We start from the raw sequence: 22,274 nt of genomic DNA on the forward strand, positions 1-22,274 counted from the left end.
TAAATAAATACTCGATTTCTGTGCAGGGAAGTCCGAGAAATAAAAGCAGCTAAAATATCACTGATGAGATTTGGGGCCTTAAAACTGTTTTTCTTTTTTTTTGAGATTTCCATAGGAAATCCTAAATTTCCATAGGAAAATAAAATGAGACTTAATAGTTATGTTCTGTGCCTACTCTTTGCACCTCGAAAAAAGCCTGAATAATATTTATCCTGCTCTTGCTGTTCTGGCCTAAAGCAGAAGGAAATCTTGTAGGTGTGAGGGATTTTTCCAGGACTAGGAATACAATGGTGCCCTCTTGTGTGAAAGGGATATTTTGGCATTTAACATTTAATTTAGCATTAACTAAATCTAAAATTAAAATATGAGAGTGCTAATAAGATACAGGTAATGGTTCTGAAAAAAGTTGAAATGGACTATTAGCTTAGCCACGATCTAGCAGATATGATTATTTAAAATCACTATTAGTATAGGTGTGCTCTTCTAGCTTTAATTGTTAGAAGTGTGATTCCTTTCTCTTATGGGTTAACACTTCCCTAAGCCAGGAAATGTATTATAAAACCCTATCTGTAATTTAGTTCTTTCCAATCCCCCGTGCATTGGTAGTGAAGCCAACTGGCTATATTGTCTATGTGAAAGTGTTAAGTAAAGTACTGGCTTTGCTGAAGTCGACAGTGACTTTCCTCTTGACTTCAGTAGAACTGGAGCTTCATCTTTGGTGCTTTCTCTGACTCGGGTATCCTGTGCACAATGAGATTTATCTTTCTTTGCATTTGCAGGTGGTATTTTTAACAGCTTCTGCCATGATGCTCCTGCATCTTTACCTTCCATAGTACTGAAAAGCATGAAGATCTCAACAGTGATGAAATGTGCCCAAGGAAGCCCATGCTCTCTTCATTTAAACATTAAAGGAACACTGAGTCTGGATGGTAGGAAGCAGATTTGCTACTGAATATTTCTGTTTTCTTTTTGTTTATAGCTTTTCAGCCAAATTTTGTTCCATATTGCAATATTTGTGTCCAAGCTGTTTTCATGTAATTAGAAAGATATTTTTTGTGAAACCATTTTACTACAAACCAGGATAAAGCCGTGGCTCTTCTCAAGGGAGTGAGAACTGAGTGAATTAAAGACAACTGAATTTTTCCTTCCAACATAATACACTTATCCTCTACCAGTGCCCCAGGCATACTGCTGCACTTTTCTTTCTTGCTCTGACATGTGTGCATGGACGCACACACGCTAATTCTCTCTGCCCCACTAACCCAGACATGAGTGACTGCCCCAATAGAAGAAAAAAACAGGTTATGCTTCTGAAATTACAATTCTGCTCTAAAATAAAATGAAAGCACTCAGACTTTTGGGGCATAGTCTATTTTTACTAACACCTCACCATTCGTGTGCTTAGTGTGTTGCTATTTAGATATTTCCTGGTGTGCTTCACTCAGAGTTAATAGGTTTGGTTTGGTTTTGTTGTTTTTTTTTTATTTTAAATTTGCATGAGATTTTGCATAATTAAAGTTTCAATTTATAGCAATCTGTATTAAAGCCTTGCTCCTACTCCAATTTTTGTGTTATATATAATGTCCCTTTTTTAACAAGATAAAATACATGTGCTTTTCACTCAGAAGGAAATCTTACAATATGATATATTTGAATTTATTTTTTCCTTTTCTTAAAGATGCTCAAATTATGTTTTTGAAACCTATTCCTAACTCATTTCAGAGAATATCCGTGGGCTGGAAATCTGTTCTCTTTCACTGGACACACAGCAATCTCAGTGTGTAAATGTGAGATTTGCAAGGAAAAAAAGCAAGATGCTTAATGGAAAGAAGGTAGACTTCTTTATTTTGGGTTGATATTCTTTTAAATGTTTATAAGACTTTTGGAAAATAAGGATTTATATCTCCTATTTTCTGTTTTTATTAATTTTGTGGAAAACTGCAATGAAATGTATGCTTCAGCATTGTTAGATGAAACTCTAACAAAATGTCCTTTTACAACCTATGAGTTGAATTCTCCACCATTTTTGTACTTCCTCCACTTACCTTTTTGCAAGAGAAGCTTCCTCTGCACAGCCTAATTTTCACATCAACCTTGCTAGCTTTCCTTTTGCACCCACCGAATTGTGGGAAAACTTTTGTAACTCCAAATGATAGGAAGCACAATTCCATAGGGATTTTAAATGCATACATATGATTTATGTAAGTCCAACCATCTAAGTGGAATTTACACATCTAGAAGACAGCTGTTGTGTCCTAAACTCATGGTAATAAATGCAACAACAGAGTACAATTTTTTACTAACTTAAACCCAGAAGTATTTGTTATTAAAATTTGCAATTGTGGATAAAAAATAAGAACCATTCTTGACCAACTGTTTAAAAGCAGTTACTGGCGGGTAACTGCTATTAATCCCAAACGAAATGTGTTACTTCATGTGCTTTGTAAATGTTACGTTGATTGCACATGTGAAATAAAGTTCTTGTCCCAAACTGCAATTGCAGTTTATGCTCTGTACCACTTGATGATCAAATGGTCTTACAGGCAATGCAGGGCCAGCATTGAACAACTGGTAGATTTCAAAGTAAGCTAATTTTATAGGCAAGAACCAACAAACACAATTAAATTTGCTTAGTTTTATCTCAGTGACTAGAATGGTGACATAAGATGCCTTTCCCCCTCCAAATACCTTGTACCAAATAAGAATATACACAACATGAAAACCTACAGGGGATTTAATAGCTACTGCTGTCAGAATGACGTGCTGTAACTGGACCTCAACTTTTGTTACCTAAATTATTTTCTCTCTCACAAACTGTTACTGGAGTGAATATATTTGCTGAAGTTACCATTCAATCTTTAAACAGACTTTTTTTTCCCTATCTTGCAAGTGTTTGTGCTTGTAAAATGCCTACAAATTGGGACTTTTGGCAGTGTGAAAGAAGTTTTTGCTTTTGAAGTCCAACAAGCCTTGGATACCTGTATTTCTATGCTTTTAGGATTAATTGATGACTTGTAGATATTCAGATTTGTGGAAGTGACGAGGACAGCAACATCCTGAATTAGAAATAATGATACCCTTTGAAATCTTGATTATTTTACACTCTTACTGCTACAATATCTGAGACTGCTTATTGCTCCTTGTAAATGTAAATAAATATGATCAAAGAATATTACTTGCTTAGGTCTGATGACCAGTGGTTTTCATGTATTCTGGAAGTCACACGCAAAATTGATTTTGTAAATGTTTTAAACAGGTACAGATACAATTAAATTGCATTGAAGTCAATGTAGCACAACACATCTATGTGACTATGAAAACAATACCAAATTACTGTGAAGTCAAGCTGAGTCAGGAATACTATGTTGAAGGTAGGAAAATATCTTAAACCAGATGTTTTTCAAGAAACATCTTCTCAAATAAAAAAACTCAACACAACCCCCAAAAAGCCCAAATGCAAAGCCAAATCACATTCTGGGATACACTGACCTAATTGATGGTAGTTCATGTATGCAAAGCCCATTCTTATTCTGCATTTTGATGATTTATTTTATGCATATGAATATCTGCCATGCTATAAAAAAGAGAGACCAGAGTTTATATCTAACAGTACATGGGAAACTGAACTACACTATGTGCTCCTCCTAATTGGCCTTCTTGTAACTGGCATGTGCTCCTTCTCTCCCTGCTGGTTCAGTTCTCTGTACTCTCTGTGCAGAATGTTGAGCCTCTGCCTCTCTTCATGGTTTGACCACAGGTGGTTTCAGAGACTGAAGAAAACTCAATTGGAAAATGCAAAGAAATTTCTTTTACTTTAATTGGCTAGCTGTTCTGTCACTTGATTTCATGTAACTAGATAAGGATAGGTATCACTTTTCCATGGTTTCAGGGTAAAGCGCCTACCATATGAATATCGAAATAGATTCAGTACTGTGGTCCAACCAAGATGAAGTGTGGCTAGTGGAGACTAAATGGTGGTGCAAAAAGTGAAACGGGACCCCATGTTTGATCCAGTGCCTGGGACTGTCCTGCCTTCCCATCTCCAGAGCCTGTGGGTGGGCATCTCTTGCCCTTTCCCATTGGTAGAGTGTCATCCCTTCCACACTGTATCAGGCACATTTTAGCACTTTCACACTTTCCTAGGAGTAAAGCCTTTTTGCGTTTAAAAAGCCTTTCATTTTCTTGATAAATCCCATTTCACTGTTGAAGTAGATGTGTACATTGTGAATAAAGAGGGGGGGAAATAAGGTTTTATAAAGATGAGTTTTAAGACACTCTTCAGACAGTAAGGGTGAGTAAACAAATGAAAATAGGAAATATTTCCCAGGGAAAAGAGTTGTGTGGGAAATGAGAGCAAAGTTCTGCTCCGAGTTAGGCAAGGAGAGGTGAAAACAGCAGGCAGCATATTATGAGCTGATACAGTGTTCTTAAATCAAGATTTAATTTTTGGAGATACAAATATTGGGTATTAGTTCTGAAAGGATTGCCTGGCCTCTAATTCTCCCTGGGAGCTAAATAAGGTGTTTCTTTCTAAGCCTAGAGTACAGTCAGAATAGCAAAAATGCAAAGTTGTTTATAATAGAGGAATGTGTTTGGTAAACAACAGGAGTAGCTTTCAAGGAAAGGATAACTGAAATAATAATAATAGTAGTAACAACAACAGTTATTATTATTGATTAAATTACTGTTAGGTACTAGGTAAAGAAGTGCAGTGTTATAATCTAGACTGCCACCTTAAACTGCTGCTGAGGTTTTCCAGTAGAAACCCCCCACCAGTGAGATAGTTGCTTAAAGCAAGTTGAGATATAATCTCTGTGTGTGGCAAGGGTACTTTTCTTTTTCTGGTGATTATCTAGAAGTGGATGCAAATCTGCCTTTAACAACGGGCATAAGAGAGGTTTCTTGTTGGGAAGCTTTTGGATAATTTGGCAGTTTGTTTACACAGTTATTTAAATAAAGCAGCACTGAAGAAAACTCTAGCTTCTGTTTTGCAGATTGCAGAAACAGTGATGTGGGAAAATATATTCCAGCTTGTTCAGGTGAGTTGATCTTTTAAACAGTTTAAAGCTGTGAGATATTTCTGGCGACATCATATACAGAGAAATGCTTTCATAGCTAAATAAGCAGGAAAAAAACCCAGTGATTTACAACTACCATTACTTATAATTACCATGTAGTTGATAGGTAATGTCCTGGAAGGCGTCTTTCTTTATATTGACTTGGAAATGCTAGATAGCAGATAAAGATATTGACAACCTATTTAATAATTAAACTTTTGGAAATCAGTTTGTGTCCTTTTAGTTCTTTACAGATTGCTGGTTTTATATTTTGTCTGCGGGCAGATCTCATAAATAAATTTAAATTAATTTGCCAAACTGTTACCCTGATTTTGGCACACCCATGAATAAAAAAACCCCACCATCCCCACCACTGTATTTGTCTAACATAGTCGCACACATAGCTGTGGTGGATGCACCATCCCTGGGGACATTCAAGGCCAGGCTGGATGTGGTTCTGTGCAACCTAATCTAGTTGAAGATGTCCCTGCTTGTTGCAGGGGTGTTGGACTAGAGGAGCTTTGAAGATCCCTTCCAATCCAAACCATTCTATGATTCCATGATATTCTCTATGTAATGAAATTGAAACCTTGGTATAATCAGCTTTTGTAGTAGTTGTAGTGTATATATTTCAGGTATTTGTACACTAACTACGTAAGATTTCAAGTACTAAGGTTGAGGTACAATCAGTAGGTGTCCTGCCCTCTCAGTATTGCCAATGCTAATTTTAAACAGAATAATATTGAATTTTAGTCTCATGAAAATTATTGTATTTCAAAAAATAATAATATCTTTAGGAATGTCAGAATATAAAGTTATAAAATTCATTCTGTACCTTTTCTAAAGAAATAACAAAATAGAAATAATAAAGTAATAAAGAAACAGATGTGAATTTCATGCTTGAATTTTCTTTTTCAGCTGGAAAGTTTGATTATAATGTAGACAGAGCAAGGAAAATTATTTCAGTGAATGTATCCAACTTTCTTCGAGATCAAGATTATTACATTCGCCTGTGCCACAAATGGTTTACATGTGAAGATGTAGGAGCATTTGCTATGGTGAGTTAAAGCTCAAAGCAGTTTGTTGAACTGGTGGGAGGTGATTTTTATGTGGAAATGCTCATTGAGGTCATAGTCATAGGAAATGGCTTTCTGTAGCTTTATTTAGCTTTATTAAAGCTAATTTAGTGTCCTGGCTTCATGGCTGTCTTTTTAATTTCAGATAAAAGGGAAGGAATCATTAAAATCAGTTTCTCTGAAATATTCTCAGCTACTGCCTTGTCTTTGCATTGAGGTAATGCAATCTGGAATTTACTATATACTGGTGCTTCTGATTAAAGAAATTGTATCTCTGATTTGTGCCAAGAAAGGAGGAAAAATCTGTAAGAAAATGGTTCTAGACCTAAGTTTTTTACAAAGGCTTGTCTAACTTTATGATTATGTAAATGAAGAATATATATTTTTTAGGAAACACTAATTAAAACACGGAGATAAGAAAATGGGATACAATTTACATTAATTTATGGAAAGAATTGTGTAAGATTAATTTGACTTTTTTTTTCTAAGCAATGAAAAGAAAGAAAATTTAATCTGACCGAATTCCAGCATATCATCTGATATAGTATTGCATGAGAAACTAAAAGAGGAACTGAAGAAGCTGGGGGTGAGAACAAGATTTGTATGGTAGATAACACCTAGCTGGAGGGCTAACTTGACTACTCCTGTTGAATGGGGCTGTGCTAGTAGGAAGGTTATTTAAGGACCACACTTAGAGCAGTTTTTGTATAAATGTTTTCATCAATGACATGGGCACAAAAAGTGGAAAGAGATTTGCTGATAACACAGTTGAGAGGTGTAATCAAAATGGAAGAGGGTCAAGATCACTGGAAGAGACTAGAGATTTTTATATGTGACATAAGTAAAGGAAGATAAAGTGTAACATCTGAAATGCAAGTTCATGGACTTGTTCTAATAAAAAGAACTCTTGTAAGATGCGAGTCTTCATTTAGAAATAACAGTGGAGGCAAAAAGATCTGGGTGTAACAGTTCATTGCAGGATGATTAAACTAACATGCTTACATGATGTAAATGTGAACAAAGGTCTAGTGCATTAGGTTATTCTAAGCTAACAGGAAAGTACGGGCAAGGCCTTCTTCGAATGCTGTTTACGTTTCTTGTATCTGTATTCAAGAAATATTGATTCAAATGGAAGATGTACATAGAAAATCTAAAATGGTTGGGGAATGGAGAGACTGTCTTATAATAAAGATTCAAAGAACATATTTTCATTGGCATAGTAAAAGACATGAAAATAGGAAATGCATTTGTGGTCTAAATACATATCAGAAGGGTCACTTATACAGAAAAAGAACAGTTTTTTAAGCTAAAGCCATTCTTGCCACAAGAATGGAAAAACATAATTCCATGAATATATTCAGGATAGCTGCAGACTTTTTTTGCTTTTTATTTCTGATAATCTGAGAAGTGAGATTTTGGATTATCTTTCATATAAAGTTATAAAAAGTCACCAGCCCAATTTAAAATGATCTTGGTAAGATATAAAGATACCATGTGAACCTAGTTTCTCAGTGAATTTTGGGATAGGATTTAAACCTCATGGATTAAGATACCTAAATGTTGATGTCCAGTTGTAGATATCTACAACTGAATTAGATGTCCAGACTCTTTATTCAGTGGAGATCCAGTTAATGTAGTCAGTTAACCAACCGAATGTTGATGGCTATTCTGAGATATGATGGATAGCACTGTAGACTGCATTGGCTTGACTCCATTTGGTCATTGTAATAGTAATTTGGGCATTTCAGTCACACTCAGATGTGTGCGCTATAGGCACCTAAAATCACATACCTTAATATGCAAGTTGAAAAACAGGGTCTCTTCCAAGCCTAGGGATTTTTTTTATTCCACTCTGAAAGGTATGGAAAGATATTATCACTGGAAAGACATTATTCCTCTCAGCGTATACACAGAGAATTCCACAATACGATTGCTGAGCAAACAGATGGGAACTGTGAGTAACAGGAACATTTGCACATTAATCTAAATATTTAGGGTATAATAACAGCCATGCACATTTACTTGCAGATTGGGTTAAGCTTTAGTCCTCAGATTTTAAGGATACATCTTTTACCACTACAAAGGCCAGGAGGTCTGATATTGAGATTCTTGAATGTCTTTTGTTACCCCTGGAAACTAATGACACTGTAAGAAACTTCATGAAAATCAAACTGGAAGACTTTCTACAGGAAATTGGGCTAAATATATGACTCAGAAATAATAAGAACATAGTGTTAGAAGGGATCCCCTTGGTTCATCAGCTCCAATTCCTGTAACGACAAACAATAAAATAGATATCTAGTGCAAAAGTTTCTTTAAAAAAATACTTCCAAAGCTTTCTAATAAACAGGGCATCTTTATCTTTGGTGGAAAGGTTTTCTGTCTCATTCTGATTAAAATGTTAAAAACTGTTGTATCTGAGAACCTCTAGCTAATGACCACTTTTGGGGTTGTAGGGCTGGCTGGCAATTCCAGATGCAAGAAGGATACAACTTTGCCCTTTTGAAAATGGCAAGTACTATGTGATTACTTTTTATACGAGTAGCTCCAGTGGTATGTCACAATTTGAAATTCACTTAAAACCATACATTGCAAAACTTGAAGGAAATCATCATATTGTTTTGTTTCACTGTGGGTAGACCAAAGAACTTACTCTCAGACCAAACTGTTCACCAAGTTTACGCCAATATAAACACTAAGTAACTTTCCAGTAATTTCCCACATTTTCTAAGTCACACACAAACTGGCCAGAAGGAGGAAAAGCCACTGAGGTCAGCTTTGCAATACTGCTATGAGAAGAGGACTTCAGGGAGAGATTTTCCTCTTTAGTGAGCCCAGTCTTCATTTCCAATTTATTTTTTTGTGGAAGAATATAAAGTTTATGACACTACCATTCCTTTATAGCAATGGAGTGCAGTTTGAATAAATAAATTTTCTCTCTTTATGCAATAGAGAGCATGTACAGGAATGCTCAAGCTCTGTCTGTAGCTATGTATATGCCATGTAGTCAGATCTGGCTTAAAAGTCATCAATGCAAAGCCTATTGGCCATCTGCAGTATGAAGTCCTAACCTCTATTCTTAGTAGCTGTTCAGCCTGAGAATGGGTCTCATGGGGCACAGGTTGTTTTTTTGCAGTTTTTCTCTTATTCCTACCTATAGTTATGCTTTGCAAACGCAGGAAATCTGGATCATGGATCCCATGATTCCTTTCTTCCTTCTGTATTCTGTGTCTTTTCCTTCCCCTCCAACTGCAGTCATTCTCTGATGCCATCAAATCAGGACTACAGGGATAGCTAAAGCATAGGTTCCAAACCTTTATGTAGTCACAGGAATGACAACACTGCAGTTTTGATGGGTGAAAATACCAAGGAAATGGAAAAGCAACGGTTCTGGTTTTAAGCATGTGCATAGATACTAGGTTTATGAACAATTCTGATTAATCTTTAGACATCTTTAATAACATTTCCACTCTTTGTGCACAGATACGAAGGCGCTATGGGATAACATTGTTTATAACCCAGTGACACAAACCCTAGCTTGGGAGCCAGCCTGTCCTGTGCTTGTCATGGTTAACCTATGCAGGTTAATGAAGTCTAATGACTACTGTGAAGATATACAAAACTCTTCCAGAAGTTCTCCTGAGAAAGTAAGAGCTGTGCAGATTTATTCAAACTGTGAGATTGAAAGACACCACCAAAGGCATAATGTGAAGAGCTGGACTTTGGAAAAAAAGCAGTTACAAATTCCTCTCTTCTTCTCTGATACTTAAAACTATTCATAAACACAGTCTGTTCTTGTACACTAACCACATGATTTATTCAAAATGCTCACTGACTCACTACTAAGAAATAAAAAGTGGAGATGACTGTGAAGCTAGTAATGTTTGCTAAGTTCTTTGGGGTAAATTGAGTCTGCTTTTCATTTATAGTAAAGCCATGATTCATCTGCCCTGACATTTTTAAAAGATAGGTGTTCAAGTCTATGCTATTCATGTCAGATGCCCTATGAAGTAAATGAAAGAGACATATTGAGAGAACAATTCTTTTCATCTGAAGATAGGCATAAAAGAAAGATAGGAGGGATTTCCCTCTGAAGGTACCTCTTTCTTTTAACTGAGTCTATTGTGATTGGGTCAGATTTGGATATTTAACATTTAGAGACCTAAACTGTGTCTAAAACATACTGCTTTCGTAAGGCACAATTGCTTTGTACTCTATTAGGATCTCTTTGAAGTGTCTTCCTCAGCCTGGTCTGATGTCTCAAAATTGTGCATGTTGAAATTCTGTGTCCCTGAGTTCTTCCAGCACTTATGTTCTAAAATTGAAAAGGGTTTTTATGACATGTGTCTTGCACTGCTTCATACTTCAATCTGAAGTCTCATGATGATGATTTATGGATTTATGAAGTAGGTTGGTTAGAATTCTAGCTTTTGTCTTGAAAAGTAGGTTTCAGGATTTGCTCTCCTTGTGGAGAGGAGCCAGAAAATCTGAGGTAACAACTGAAAAGGCAAATAAAATCCAATAAAAATTCTTTATTTTTGAAACTTTATAAGTATTATTCTGATGACATGATCTGGGGGGACTGACTCAAGCCTGTTGAATGCTTTTTGATTAGGAACTCCTGGCCAAGTGTTAAGTGATTCTTCAGATTCACCATTTTATGGCTTTCAACAAAACTTTGATCTTGCAAAGGCAAATATATTTAATTTTACACATGTGAGTGGCCCCTGTGGGATTTATCATCTGCTGACAACAAGCACAACTCTTTGCTTGAAGAGGAGAAAAATAAAAAAGCCTAAAATGAGGTTTGGCTGGCAGTACTCATCTCCATTACCCAGAACACAATCCAATGTTAGTTTATTACAGGCAATGAGGGTATTTACTCATTTCTTTTACTGGCTGAATATTAGTTCATGGACAGAATGAATTTCCTTTTTCCTCTAATTAATTCTAAAAGGTTTGATATGGAATTTGGTTCATTTATTGTGCAGTAACCCTGAAAAACTTCTCTATAGTGTGCTGGAGATGGCTGCAGAGGTCACTCAGGTAGTGCCAACTCCCCCAGTAAATCTACACAATGCTCCGTCCTCTAATACTATGCCCATGTACTGACTTAGGCCCATAAGCTACATAACTCTTCTAATTAGGATAGGGCTTTCTCTGCTGATGACAATGCTGTCTCCATATCTGAGTGGACTCTTACAAAACTGTCTTCTGTGACCATCTTGTAGGTATACAAGAGGATAAACATAATGTTCTTATCAAAAAAGTTACACGAAAGAGGTGTTTGGTCACAATGCCATGTGTTGTGCTCACTCACTTGAGCAACAGCATTTACTAAGAAAGATCACTTACATGGATAGTAGTTGTTCATAGGAGACAAGGCTTTTTATGGTGAAGGCCTTGGTGGGTAAACAGTTGTTAGGAAAACAACATTTTTTAGGTCACTTAAATGGATGTCTAAAATTCAGATTACTTTTAATGCTTTTCTGGAATAGGGATACAAAAGATTAAAATATTTCTGGAACAGCACTTGAGGGTGTATGTCTCAATGTTCTGCTGAGTTGTTGACGAGTGGTAAATAAGAGACCGAAACAAAGTTGTGTAATCAGAATTTTGCACAGGCACCACCACAGAAGCAATTAATTGAGCTCTAATGGGTCTGACTGACTGCATAAAATGCTACGTTACAGATAAAAAGAAGTAAATTGTTAATCCAAAGTAGTGATTGTTTCTATTCTTACTGTTTTATGTGCTTAATTTCCTGGGATGTTTGTAGAGGAAATGAACCACTTCCTTTCTCAGTAATCAAACCATGAATATTTTGGGCAATTGTGTTTGTGAAGCTAGTTAATGAAACCAGCTAATGCCGACTACTCTTTTTTCAAGCAGGTTAAATATTCTCGTGTGGACACTCACCCAAGGCTTTGCATGAAGGTAAAGGGATTTCCTTTTAAAACGCCTATTAGCTGCCCTCTTTCCGTCAGCTCTAAAAAAATGAGTTGCTAATATTCTTTAAGATCCATATTTTGTTTCATAGCTCTGCTGAATGGGAAGTAAGAATGAAGGAAATGTGAAAGATTGGACTAAAAGGAGGTTCTTTGGAAGTGCACCAGCAGTGATAGATAGCGGACAGGTCAGATCGTGTGCTCTGTTTTCTCTGCTTAAGAAAAGCAGGGAAAAAATGTTTTAGGTCAATGCAAACTCTGAAGTATGCACTAAACTTAATGTAAAAGGTTTTCCATATTAGGTACTTGTTAATAAAAATGATCGATACTCTACATTTAGTGGAGTGACTTTTATTATTCTAGTAGAGAAAAAGATGCCATATAAGGTTAATATAGGTATATTATTGCTTTCTTTTAGATTACTTTTAAGTCAATGGAACTACATGTTTCAGTAAAATAAGCATGTGTATAAATACCTGAATGACTGGGGGACCTAATTTAAACCAAGGGTTGGAAGATACAATAAGCAGAAAAGCTGTGAATTCACTTTCTCCAGCTTTCTGGAATTCACTGATCTGTATGAATGAATCTGTAACCACAGATTGAAACTGAAAATATAGTTTTCCTAACAGATTTCTCTGCTTTCAGTTTACAACCAAACAAGGCTCTTGGGTTAAATGTCCATTTGCTCATGGAGAATTTCCAGGTAAATATAGACTTTTTAATTACATAATATTAAATTGAGAAAAATATTTAAATCAGTCACTAGATATGAGCCTTCTCTAGTAAGCAAATGAGATGTGTTCACAACACTGTAGCTTAAAATTATGGCAAAGAGATTTGATGGCTTGTTACTTCTGTGTAACCCCAGTAGATCAAGTATTTATCAGTGTGAAAAGTAACTTGTGGGAATCAAAAAAATTACTTGCATATCACTTGATGACACTTAAACAAAAAAGGCTTTTATTTTAAATATAACAATTTAGAATATATGTCCTTGTACATCTAAAAGTAAGTCTTTTCCCCTAATATCAGCTTGGAAAATGAGAACTGCTGCAGTTGCAGAACAAATACAAGTTTTCTTCACATCCCAAACCAAGGCACAATTCTCAGTACTTGTGTGTAACAGGACGCAGCTGGCCTCATGTGAATCTCTTGGGATGCACCATTCAATCTCTGTGGTTTGTATATATTATTTCTTAAACACTCTAAGACTTTTTTACAGATCTAACTGCATTCATTTATTTATTATTCTGTTTATCGCTCTGCAGCTTGAAAGCATTAATAAACCCATGTACATATTGGAACAATTACTGGAACTTTTTTAAAGTTGTAGTTCTAATTCTGATCTCACACTGAAGCAAGAAATAAATAAAGACCCTGAAGTCAAATGAATCACATCAAAGGAAGTGACTATTGAGTGGAAACTTAATATTCTTTTAACATCATTTTGTGGTGTAGTGTTTGTATTATGTATATAGCAAATGTTAGTGTTAGTGTTTCATATATGGGTCACTGGTACAGCTGACCTGGCAAATTTCACATCATGAAATGCAAGACTTGAGGCATAAATCCATGATGATCTTGAGCCACTCTGACTTCCACAGCTGCCAAAACAATCTCAACACTCAAAAAAAGGTAAGTTTTCAGCCAAATTAGCTTTTTGAGCCAGCAGGCTGTGTGAATACACAACTGCTTCTTCCAGCAAAGCTGGGGGAGGGAAGGAAGAGATTATGGGAGGATGATTTGTTTCAGGCACAGCTAGTGATTCCTGTCTTGCAGCTAAGCCTGTATCACGCATTTTCAGTGCAGCATGTTGGCCTGCCCTTGCTCTTCAGCACAGCCTGCCAGTTACCCTGTTGGACTGCTCTGTGATCTAGCAAGAGGTGCATCTGGAATGTGAGGTCAAGGAGCAGAAGAATGGCCACAGCATTATTTTTCAAATAGGAGAATATTAGCAGGATAGGTCCTAGGAGCTACTAGGACCGCTATGCTGAAAGGTATCCAGCTGGTTCAGGAGCCAGCTCCTTGGTAGTGTTATGTCCACTCCCAAATGTGTGCTCCTTCTGTCTGCTCCCCTGACCACGTATATGAGATGTTGTATGATGGAGAAAGTCGAGAAATCCAAATGTTGTGATTTCCACTGTTATTCCTGACTGTGTGCATTGACTTCACTCTGCTCTAGGGGGATGTGCTTTTGAAGAGAGAAGCATGTTGTAGCTGCTACACCTCTCCCCTTTTTAGGATACATACCAGCTGTACTTCTTTCTTGCCACTGTATGCAGGTATATGCTGCAGCTGTGACTTTTTGAAGTACCTCTGATGCTTTCACTGTGCAGGGTGCACATACCAGGGGTATATACGAAGCAGGCCTCTATGAATAAGGGCTTCTTAAACTGAAAAGGGTGGGCACTGACAGCTGAATTAATTTTCTAATGAATCAGTTTAGCTCTTACACTTCTGGTGCTGAATGCAACAGAACAGCTGTTAAAAGCAAAGTTTCCTAACTCAGTTTTGCTGCTCAATCTGAAAACATACTTTAGTGGAACAATATAACTGCTCCTGCAGGAGATCTTAGAGCTGAATAATCATGGAAAAAAGCCTGGGAAGAAACAGCTATCCAAATCAACAGACCGCAGAGGGCATTGTGATGCCATCAAGAGCCTGTCCTAGTGGGGCAAGGTATTCAGGGAAACGCTGTGTTACTGGCAGAGATGGCGATCTGTATGGTAGAAGAGTTGTCCAACACTGTGTTTAGTGAACACATAGTGGCACTGAACCGGCTTCTTTCATGTGAAATCTGTGGAGTTTAGGGTTTTAAAGGTTTCCTGTGTGAATTGTTAAGTGAGAAGGGGTACCAGTAAGTCACAGCTAGGTTTTGAAGTGTGTGTTTTGTGAAGGGCACTGATGCATTTAAAAATGCTGTTTTCTTCCCTCTTTTACAAGCTGTTATATCCTTGGCTACTGTGGCAGAATGGAAGCCCAATAAATTACATACATTTTCTGTCTCAACACCACGAGCAATGTACACAAAGTTTTCATCAAGACTTAGCTCTCTGCTTCAAGAAACCAAGGTTCATTCTGCTCAATCCCTGTGAATTTGTGCTCGAAAAAGAACATATTAATCTAATTTGCCCCCAGTTATTTTTGGAGTTTGCCATGCAAAAAAGAGCACTGTAGGATTCATAGTTATTAGTGGAGTACACTAGCATTATTTTGAGGACAAACCAGAAACAATCAAACATTAAGTTTCAGGAAAGTCATGTAGGACGGTTTTACCCCAAGGCTGAACTTGTTCTTAGCATACAATGTGGTAGGAAGTCCAGAAGCACTTTAAAGAAAGAGTCATTCCTTCAACTCATGTACACCAGGGAAAAGAAATGAAGATGGTCATTGGCTAACATGGTGTGAGCAGATATGGCAGGGAGGATGTCCTACCTTTTGGTGCTTCATAAAATGTGGGAACATTAGCCCTCTTCCTGTGCTGCCCAAATTGTGCTTGGCAAAACTACACCACTACTTACGGTCATTGAGATCCGGGGATATCTCTAAAATAAATGACCCTCCATAGTGAATATATACTTTATTAGTTTTCTGACAGGATAGAACATGTAGTATTACTGGCAAACAAACCAAAATGCTGGAGAGACACAATATATTTCCTTTGTTCCAGGGTATGGAAAATAATAGTTTTCAATTCTTTTCTTTTCATTAGGGAGATTCTGTATCAATTGCTATGTCACGGGAAATGTGTGGGTCAACGTTTTGCATTCAGGTATGTGTCCTGATTTCGCCTGGTACTCTGTACAAAATAAAGCATCAAAAAAAGGAAAACCAGCAGGCACTCTCACTGCTTTCCCCTCCCAGCCAAATCTGAGTACTGTGAAAACAGAGCTGGCAAAGAGCATTATTTATAGCTTGATGTGCTGCCACCACCTCTTGTTGAGATGACTTTAATTAACAGAGAAGTTGCTCTCCATGATCTTGCTACTTCGTCAGTGGCATATAAAGGGATACCAAAAGGAAATTGCTAATCCTGTCTTTATACATTCCTTTGTAATAAAAAGTTCCAAGATATCAAAAGATCCAAGTAAATCATGGATGAGTTTTTCAAAGAGTGACGTTAGCTGGAGAAGGTTATGCATATAGCAAACAGCATGGTAAGAGCATCATAGCACACGAGAATTAGTGCTCCTGAAAACAGAGCTGAGCAAATGATTTTTGACATTTTTGCATATAGTTTCTGTAGCTGAACTTTATTAAGACAACATTAATAGAAAATGAGCATGAAGCTGGTAGGTTTACTTGTCTCTGGAGTTAATGTTCTCAACAGACACCAGGACAAGCCATTGTCAGCTTCACTTTCCAGTGCTAGGAAGAAAGGGACAAGATGAAAGTAAGATTGGCAAGAGTCTTCTGGGTAATGACAGTTCTTCTTTCCCTAGTTAAAATCAGATTTGGTGTTAAAACCGATGTTTACTTACATAAATAGTTTATTTTGTAAATAAGACATTATCTGTCACAATAAAGCCCCCACCAAGAAAAAAAATCTGATTAGCTTTATCATTAGAAACCTAAAAGTGATTGCAACTCACTAAATATACAACAGACCATCAATCTCCATATGCATATATTTAAAAACAGATTAAAAATGTAGTAATTTGTGTAAACTAATAAAGCAACATCATTTTGTCAACACAAGTGTTTAGTAGCAGTGCTGCTGGAAGGGGAATAAGCGTCAATTCTTTCTTTTAAAAGGGCTGGAGGACAGATGTAGATTATTCAGTTCCACTGCAGATCTGTGATATCCACTGCGGTAAGTATGAATGGTAACAAAAGAAAAATTAGGTCTCAACTGTATAGAAGAGAGCACTCCACATGAAGTGCGTTTTTATTGGGAAAGCAAAGTGTGATTCACCTGACTGAATGCAGAAGTCTGCATGTGAGCTGGATATGCTCAGCTTTCCTCATAGATAATGGACTCATACCTCAACTAGCAGTTAATTAGCAAGGGCAAGGACAACTTGTGTGGCTGGCTGTTTTCTCCGCTTCCTGGGTGAATTTTCCATCACATGCCAAATTCTGCATGCCGCATCTATATTTACCTTGCTGTCGGTACATGAGGTAATTAGTGAAAAACAATCCTTGGCAAGCAGGCACACAGTGCTGTCATTGTAGTGATTCAGGCAGAGCCCTGCTGTTAATTCCCCACCTCTGCAAATGGGACAGTAGTACTTCTCTCATTACAGAAGCACAGTGAGGATATTGTTATGATTTGAGTTCATGGAATCAGAATATTCCAAAATCTCCAAGGCCTGGAAGTAAAGCCCTGGAAGCCCTGGAAGTGTAGAAGTTAGTGAGTTCAGGGTGAACTAAGGCTGTGGGGTTTATGGTGAGGAAGAGTGGATTGACTAGTTTAAAACTAGAAGGTCTAAAAGGACTCGAGCTGGGACAAGACTCAATCTGAACATTGCTAAATTGCCCTGAACCCACCCACCCAAGCTTCCCTTCCCAGTTCATTGTAAACATAGTGTGATTCCTATGACAGATGTTCTTTGTTGACTAAAAAAACCTGCCAGTTAACTATAGCTTCAGATTTGGAAGCCTGACACTAAAAAGGAGGGTGCTTGAATATGTAGTCTTGAATTGGAAGTGTAGGTCTCTGTGCAAGCACTTGCATAATGCAAGTTCTGGTTTCTTCTCCACTTAAAAACTTGTAACAAGCCCGCTCAAGGTGAATCAACTAAATAATCAGTGTGTTGTGATTCATGTAATATGGATGCATTTTCCTTATTCATTTTTCCTTTTAACAAATTGAAGGGTGTGACAAAGACATGTAAAATACTGAAAGGGTTCAGAGATGGCAGTCTGGGAATGCCCTTCTACCTTACAGTAAGAGAGAATGGGTCTGTGTATTAAATGAAAATGGTGGAATACTGAAAATGGACTAAAGAACTTTTGGGTCACAGTATTTTCTTTAATTGTGGAACTTCTTGTCACAAGTTTTGTTCTGATCAAGAATTTGTGGGGATACAGAAAAAGGATGAGAAACTGCATATCAATATGTGATCACTATGTTTGTTGTATAGAGGATATTAACCTCATGCTTCATGAATTTTGCCATGCTAATATTTTTGGGATAATGTGGTCCATCTCTGTCAGCTGAGCAGGAGAGGGTTCCCAAAACCTTCCTCTGTGGCAGATCGGTACAAACTACCGTCAGAGATGGGACAAAACTAGGTGGGTCTAACTCACTGCTGTTATTGTGTAAGATTTTTAATGCAACTGTAATAGCATTGCTACTAAGGACTTTTGCATACTTAAATGTTTATTTCCTATAACAAAGATATTTTCTCAAGCACTAGCTTTTTCAAATCAGAGGATGATGAAACTTTCTTAAAGATGATGTCCCCAAGGACCATAATTCTTACCCTGGGATGCTGTTGTGTTTGAACCTAAGATATTAAGAAAAACAATCCACATAAATTTGAAGGGAATATTAAACCCAAGATTAGTCCATAATTTGTGACAATTTGGGTTATACAAAATGTCAAAATGAATGAGAAATAATCTTATAATGGCATAGTGAAAATATGTCACTGTTAAAAATACCAAACAGCATCATGGTGTTATTAACGTATATTTTATTACTTGAACCCAAGATTTCAGTGACAACAGTATCTATTATAAAAAGATCAGTATACTTAACCATCATGAAGGCTACTTTCTTTCCAGCTGCAAGAGTTTTCTGACACATAGTATGCATTATACTCAATTCCATTACATTTTTGTACCAGTAGTTGTGCTTTGGAATTAGAATGGCTTGGTCTTACTTGCTTTACAGAGGATGGGAATGGGAAAATGCATATTTAATTTGGCTTAAAGGCAAAACTTTGTCCTCTTTTTATTTTCCTTTGGCCATTTTCCTGGATTCCATTTAATGTAGCCAAACATTTTGAGACTGATTTCACCTATTAAAAAATAAACTTATCTATTCTGAATGGAACAATAACCCAAATCAGTTAATGTGAGAATTAATATGTGAATCTTAATAAAACCAAAATGGCAACTGACATTTGAACTTGTTTTATCAGGTTTCCGTGGTCAGACGTATAGCAATGGAAACCCAGCAAAGGCCATAGCACACAGGTATCCATCCAATGTGTATTTTAAAACACCTTTGTGAGCTGTTTGAGTTGTTAATCCTGAAATCATACCCTTGGCCTCTCTAAAGAACAGAAGCAATGTTTGAGAGAATTTTGTACTAGCAAACTTCATCTGAGTGAATTTTGCACTATCATCTCTCCCCTTTTCTTGTCCTCACTAAAAACATCTCTTGCTCCTGTGGTCTTACTCTTCTTGCTCTCTTCCCTATTGCACCACAGTAGTCTGACATCAGAGGTAGCTGCCTTGCTGCCAAAGAGAGAGGGCAAGGGGAGACAAACAACCAGTAGAAGTAAGATGTTTATAAATTAAGAAGACAACCGTCAAGAGCCCTGGAACAATCTCAGATTTGCTGAGCATGACATTGTCATGGTTAAACCCCAGCAGCAAGTACCATGCAGTTGCTCACTTGCTGCTCTCCAATTCTCCCTGGTGGGATGGTGAGGAGGATCAGAAAAAGATAAAACCTGTGGGTTGAGATAAGAACAGTTTAATATTTGAAATAAAGGAAAATATAATAATCATAATAATAATGAAGAAAAGGAGTGTGTATGAGAGAGGAATAAAACCGAAAGAAAATAGAAAAAAAACCAAGTGATGCACAATACAGCTGCTCACAACCCACTGACTGATGCCCAGCCTGTTCCTAAGCAGCAATTGGTCCACCCCAGCCAACTCTCCCCAGTTTATATACTGGGCATGATGTGCTGTGTTATGGAACACCCCTTTGGCTAGTTTGGGTCAGGTGTCCTGTCTCTGCTCTGTCCTGGCTTTTTGTGCCCTTTGTGTTGCGCTAGTGAGCAGCAACTAAAACATCAATGTGTTATCAGTGTTATTCTCAGACTAAAGCCAAAAACACAGCACTGCACCAGCCACTAGGAAGAAAAATTAACTTCATCCCAGCTGAAACCAGGACAGAGATTCACATTACTAGCACCTGCCCCCTGCTTTCTCTCTGACATTTGCAGGCAGATTAGTCCCCTCTGTGATTTCACGCATTAGACATGTCTTCTCAGCTATTTCAGTGTTTCTTTTCACTCCCACAGCCCTTTGAAAAACACCTATTCCCAGATTGTAAAAAAATCAATAATTACTGCAGCCAATGGGTGTATGATTTGGTAGACCCTGAGCTCTTTAATACTTTTAGGATACCCTTTTGGAGACAACCTCAAATAGTGGGAGTAACCTATAACTCCAAAGACAGTAGAGATGCTCTGAAAATTCCTTTTTTAAAAGTGGGAAAAAGATGCAGCTTTGCAGAAGTTATACAAGTCATGAGGCTGAGAAAGTGCTACCATCTTTGCTTTGAGGCAGTCTTTGGCTTTTCACTTGTCAGGAGATACCATTCAGAATAAAGTATTTTGGATTTGTTAATTTGTTCATGTGAGTGCTGTTTGGACTGTGACAGGCAAGTCAACAAGCTGTAGACAAATGGTTACATGTGTTATTTAAGTCCAGCGATGTATGAATGTAATTAACTCTCTCACACTTTAGAGAAAAAAAAAGCCAATGTTCTTTCCTCTTCTGTTTTTCCCTAGAATGAAGAGTGTGCATTCCTTGCATTGAATTTAACAACACATTTTGAAGGTCCCTAGTATGTTCTCAATATCAAGTTGTATTTTGGTGTAACTTGCAAGTCTTGTCTAAATGGTCATCTCTCATGTTGGTAGTTTCTACTAATTACTGTGAGATCATTGTTGTGAGGGAAGCACACAGCAAGTTAGACTTATTCTACCATGTCCAAAAGAATGTGAATTATGATGCCTTATTTCCCAGTACTTAAAACCAAAAAATGTTTTAGATCACTTAGAGAATCAGGTTCACATTTTCTTCTAAATTAATATTATACATACAATATTCTATAAATGAGTATTGTTATAGTACCTTGCGTACCTATAGAATAAGTATTTCAGATTTTCTTATTTGTAACCTTTGTTTTTAAACCATAAGCAAAAGTGTTTGAGAAATTAAGAATGGAGGAAGTTTCCTCAGCTTTGTTACATTATCATTCTTTGCAATTTCCTTTGTTTTCTGATGCCATTCTGATGAACTCACCATGACAGACCATATTCCTTAAATGTATCTAATAACTGCTTTCTGTGTTTGCATTTGTATTTGACTTGGAGATAACTTTCTTATTTGTCTGAGGAGGTACATGTCTTTGGTTTGATAGCTATTTAAAATTGTCATGTGGAAATCCAGCCTAGAAGGAAACAGTTTAGTTGAAATAATTGGAGTATTTTTTTTTCCATTATATCAGTATTTATACTCAATTATTCAAAATAATATTACACACTGTACTGATTATCACATGTTTGGCCTTTATTTCCCTAAATACTCCCTTCAAACATCCTTACTTCCTGTTGTGCAACAAAGAAAGGAAGAAAGTAAACTAAAAGACGATTATTAACAAATCCTGAAACCATGTGGAATTGCTCATGTGGGATCAGGAATATGGGTGGGGAGTGAGGGTCTGGAACAAGAAGTTGATCAATAAAAACATACTTTCCATCTGAGTGTGGTTTTTTGTTTCAAGATTATCAAAGAGCAATTTATAGGAGTCAAATATGGTGTAAGAGACATGTGTTGTGTTGAAACACAAGGTTTTTGAGGTGACCTGAAGAGAATGAATCCTTCTTGACTCCTTTGATATCAAAGCTTCATTGTGTAGACTACACATCTATTTGATACATTCTTATTCCAGCAGTGCTACAGCAGCGCTAAAGCAGAGGCGGCAAGGGAGATTTCCTGGAGCATTTACTTACTTGCTTTGGCTGTCAAGTAGAAGCACTGATCTATTCAGACATCTGCTTTTCCTTCACTACCCTGCAGACTGCATCCAGAAACAAGACATTCAGCCATTCAACTGAGAGAGCATCATAACATTACTCTCTTCACTTTCCTCCAGTGGAAAAGTCTTTTCTGCAGGGAAGGTTAATTTGTACAGTATGCTTTTTTTAAAAAGTGAAGTCTTAAGATCAAGTTTTGAGTATGTCTTCAGACTGACAATGAGTTAAAATCATAGAGGT

At 37.0% G+C, this 22,274-nt stretch overlaps 1 protein-coding gene across 7 annotated transcripts in view; it reads left to right on the top strand.

Annotated features, from left to right (window-relative positions):
- The window catches only part of IL17REL (interleukin 17 receptor E like), a 44,973-nt gene extending 23,217 nt beyond the window's left edge, over positions 1–21,756 (top strand). For 4 of the 7 annotated variants that reach the window (XR_010609607.1, XR_010609625.1, XR_010609626.1 and 1 more), the window contains 16 exons: positions 780–929; positions 1,723–1,832; positions 3,257–3,371; positions 4,995–5,039; positions 5,976–6,115; positions 6,279–6,350; positions 8,590–8,644; positions 9,617–9,780; positions 12,023–12,070; positions 12,730–12,787; positions 13,117–13,262; positions 14,267–14,366; positions 15,797–15,856; positions 16,840–16,897; positions 19,176–19,230; positions 20,784–20,817. Coding sequence is in view for 1 of the 7 variants with exons in the window: in XM_065665222.1 (XP_065521294.1) it covers positions 780–929; positions 1,723–1,832; positions 3,257–3,371; positions 4,995–5,039; positions 5,976–6,115; positions 6,279–6,350; positions 8,590–8,644; positions 9,617–9,780; positions 12,023–12,070; positions 12,730–12,787; positions 13,117–13,262; positions 15,797–15,856; positions 16,840–16,897; positions 19,176–19,230; positions 20,784–20,811 (1,304 nt within the window). In the remaining 6 variants the exon portion in view is untranslated. Of the gene's footprint in view, positions 1–779; positions 930–1,722; positions 1,833–3,256; positions 3,372–4,994; positions 5,040–5,975; positions 6,116–6,278; positions 6,351–8,589; positions 8,645–9,616; positions 9,781–12,022; positions 12,071–12,729; positions 12,788–13,116; positions 13,263–14,266; positions 14,367–15,796; positions 15,857–16,839; positions 16,898–19,175; positions 19,231–20,783 lie in introns of all 7 variants that reach the window. The other 3 variants (XR_010609609.1, XR_010609621.1, XM_065665222.1) reach the window with 3 other exon arrangements.
- The last annotated feature ends 518 nt before the right edge of the window (positions 21,757–22,274 follow it).

Source organism: Lathamus discolor, chromosome 1 (genome assembly GCF_037157495.1).
Source record: "Lathamus discolor isolate bLatDis1 chromosome 1, bLatDis1.hap1, whole genome shotgun sequence".
Taxonomy (NCBI): domain Eukaryota; kingdom Metazoa; phylum Chordata; class Aves; order Psittaciformes; family Psittacidae; genus Lathamus; species Lathamus discolor.